This window comes from Nannobrachium achirus, assembly GCF_963921795.1.
Source record: "Nannobrachium achirus genome assembly, chromosome: 16".
In the NCBI taxonomy this organism is placed as follows: domain Eukaryota; kingdom Metazoa; phylum Chordata; class Actinopteri; order Myctophiformes; family Myctophidae; genus Nannobrachium; species Nannobrachium achirus.
In genome coordinates this window covers 21,763,346-21,766,922 of record NC_137823.1, presented here as the reverse complement: position 1 = coordinate 21,766,922, position 3,577 = coordinate 21,763,346, and the positions used below count along the sequence as shown (strand labels likewise).

The 3,577-nt window shown below is 48.8% G+C and overlaps 1 protein-coding gene across 1 annotated transcript; it reads right to left on the bottom strand.

Annotated features, from left to right (window-relative positions):
• Positions 1-597: 597 nt before the first annotated feature.
• Positions 598-2,712, bottom strand: LOC308300895 (solute carrier family 15 member 2-like; the record flags this gene model as incomplete). The annotated part of the gene is made up of 1 exon (XM_080744791.1): positions 598-2,712. One exon carries the CDS (start codon positions 2,710-2,712, stop codon positions 598-600), a length of 2,115 nt encoding a protein of 704 aa, XP_080600917.1.
• Between the last annotated feature and the right edge of the window lie 865 nt (positions 2,713-3,577).

Below are 3,577 nucleotides of genomic sequence, written 5' to 3'. Positions count from 1 at the left end.
TGTGATGTCATACTGATGCGGAGATATGAGCAGGGCAAAGGTGTGACGTGTGACGTGTGACCGACGGACGGCCGGTGGAGGTTTTGATACTAAACTGCGACCTGACGGTCGCAATGACCAATGACAAATGCACATCAGAAAGGCAAAAGTCCCCTCCGCTCTGACAGTGGGGATCCCCTGGGACCCTGGGGGGAGACGGGTCTCCACCGTCCGTCTCCCCCCCCCCCCCCCCCCCCATTTCCGCGCCTGCAGCAGAGCGCGCAAGTACTGCGTTCGGCTTCTTAGGTATGTAGGTGGGTGTTCAAGTACCGTAGCCCATTAAGCCCAATCAGGGAAGCGGACTTGACAACTTATTTTCTTTTATATTATTGTTTAAACTTTAAATATTCTATTTTGTTGTATTTTCTTCCTGGCTGGTGTCCTTATCAATGGCAACGCTATATTGGACATTGTCTTGTTTGTCTTCATGCCCTGGTTGTGCTACTTAGAAGTCAAGACAATACAAACTCTTCAATACTCATTTCCAACTTACATGTCCAAAATCGCTGCCTAGTAATCTTCAGTGTTTGTTTCATTAAAAGTCGGACCACGGTTCTGTTATACTTGGTTGCTGCCCTCTATTTTGCTGAAATCTGCCTTGTCTCTTTGGTTCTTCTTGGGGGTGGCGTCCTCCTCCTCTTCCACCGTTAGCTCCTGGCTGGCCTTGGCGACCTTGTCGGGGTCAACGTAGGTGTAGAAGTAGGCCTGGATAGAGAGGATGAGGCACACAGCCACCGAGAGTAAGGCAAACAGCAAGAACTCCACCCACTGTTCCAGACCCGCACCTTCCGCCACGATTAGCACTATGATGTTACCAAAGGTATAGGTGAGCAGATAACCAGCCTGCACGACTGACTTCATGCTAACCGGGGCCTGGGAGTAGGCGAATCCCAGCGCCGTGATGGAGAACATGACCTCTCCGGCTGTTAACAGGACGTACATGGGGACCTGCCACGCAATGTGAACGTCGCTGGCCTTCACATCCTCCATCCTGTGCGCCTCCAGCTTACCTGACTTCTCCAACAGGAGCACAGTATAGATGGCTCCAAAGTCCAGCAGGCCGAGGTCAAGAGAGGAGCATCTCTCTGATTCCATGCTACATTCAACAGCCGGGTACCGCTTCCTAGGCACGGTCTCGTAAGGAGACGGGTCATAGTTGGCAGGCACTTTTAAGTCCTCCTCCCTAACATTTACGGTCACTTCCTCAGACTGTGTGTTGATGAACCTCAAAAGAGGGTCCCCATTTGCACTTTTCTTTGTGCAGTCTTTCACAAGTTTACACAAGACTCCAGTCGCTCCACGGTATAAGATGAGAGTGTGGGCTTCCTGCTCTGTGAAGGTCAGAGTGCACTCTGATGTTCCACTGAGGCTGGTTAAAGTGACCTCCACTTTCAGTTCCTTAATGGCTTCCCCTAATGGAAGACTTACATATTCAGGAGGGTCCTGCAGGTGTCCGATTGGAAGCTTAAACAGGTCACTTTCTGGGATGTTGAGAGTGACATCATTCCCTGCCAGGTTATAGACCTGCAGGAGACATGTCCCCAGAGGTGCAGGCTGCACCATAGTTTTCACAACATTCACCTCCACCATCATTGCTACTAAAAAGGCCAACGCTGCAAAGAACATGCCAGTAGCCATCTTCCTTAGGGGTGTCACCTTGATTTTGCAGAAGCCAATGAAGGGGTATATGATGAATTCAAATATGGGCACCATCAGAAGAACGAGCAGAGGATTGATCATTTGCATCTGGTCAGGTTTCAGGTTGAAAGTTCCAAAATCCATGTTCATCCTAGTGGCTTGGAGTGTCCAACGTGAACCCATCTGTTCAAAGAGAGCCCAGAACATGGGAAAAGTGAGGAATAGGACAAAAACCCTCAGAATCATCTTTATCTCCGTGATCAGACGGCTCGAGAACTTTTCCTCAGCCCAGTCCAGCCAGTGTTCCCTTGGTGGGTCAATCTTATTATTCCAGCGTTTGCTGATGGCGAACCCAATGCACTTGCAGACCTCCAGCAAGACGTTTCCCTGAGGAGGGTCCTTCTTGTACATCCCACTGCCAGCAACGAACACGACCAAAGCCATGATCATTAGAACTGCAGGAACTCCAAAGGCCAGAGCGTAGCAGTCACCTCCGAAGCAGGTCACATCGCCTCTCAGCAGTGGTGTAACGACATTTGATGTGAGACTGCCAACATTGATCGACATGTAGAAAATGGAGAAGAACCTACCCCTTTCCAGCATCTGGTTCTCGTCAAACTGGTCTGCTCCAAATGCCGCCACACATGGTTTGATCCCTCCCGTGCCAAAAGCGATGAGAATCAGACCCAAAACAGACAGGGCTACGTGAACGGTGCTGTCTCCCACCGTGGGAATGGCCCCAACGGACTTGAACAAGAGGCCGATGACAAAGACTATGGATAGGTAGATGATAGTCTTGAACTTGCCAATCCAGGAGTCTGCGATGATAGCCCCCAGTATAGGTGTTAAGTAGCAGAGGCTGGTGAAACCGTGGTAGATGGCCGTGGAGGTGTTCTCGTTCCATTTCAGGTAGCTCAGAAAGTAGAGCATCAGCACCGCTTTCATGCCATAGAAGGAGAAGCTTTCGCAGAACTCATTCACCACCACAAACACGGTGCTGAGCGGGTAATTGGTCCCAAATAGTTTCCTCGCCATGACTACAGTTGTTAGGTTCTTACCATCCCATCAAGTCCTGATTAAACATCCAAATCTATCTCACTGTCGTCAAAGAAGTAATTCGAAATGTATTTGGAATTATAAACCAGGCTGGTCCATCTGTGACGATGACATTACAACATCAATGAACTCACTGTGAGGTTACAGAAAAGGTTCCAAATAAACCATTGACCTCAGTGGACTTTCGGGATTACAGAACAGATTTTACTGAGTACCCGCCTCATTGTGTCTGGCTGTCCATCACATTCAGTGTCTGTGGTAGTTACAGTATTTGTCGTGCAATGCTGGGCGTTTGCAAAAGCGAGATTTCCCCCATTAGCCGTGGTGAAGAGCTATCACTGCGAACCCCAACATCTCTCCTCTGTTTTTACCTTCAGACATCTCCCCATCACACCGGTCACTGATTGGTTGATCTAAACCAATCAGTGTGCCCCCTGGTTTCAGAGGCACAGAGTCATAGTGATAGGGCTTCACTGTGACTATGATGGCCTCCACTATCTAATTTTTAGGTGATAAATTATCACCTAAAAGTTGAGGTGATCACTCTTCACCTCGGACTATGATAAATGCTGGGCGTTTGCAAAAGCGAGATTTCCCCCATTAGCCGTGGTGAAGAGCTATCACTGCGAACCCCAACATCTCTCCTCTGTTTTTACCTTCAGACATCTCCCCATCACACCGGTCACTGATTGGTTGATCTAAACCAATCAGTGTGCCCCCTGGTTTCAGAGGCACAGAGTCATAGTGATAGGGCTTCACTGTGACTATGATGGCCTCCACTATCTAATTTTTAGGTGATAAATTATCACCTAAAAGTTGAGGTGATCACTCTTCACCTCGGACT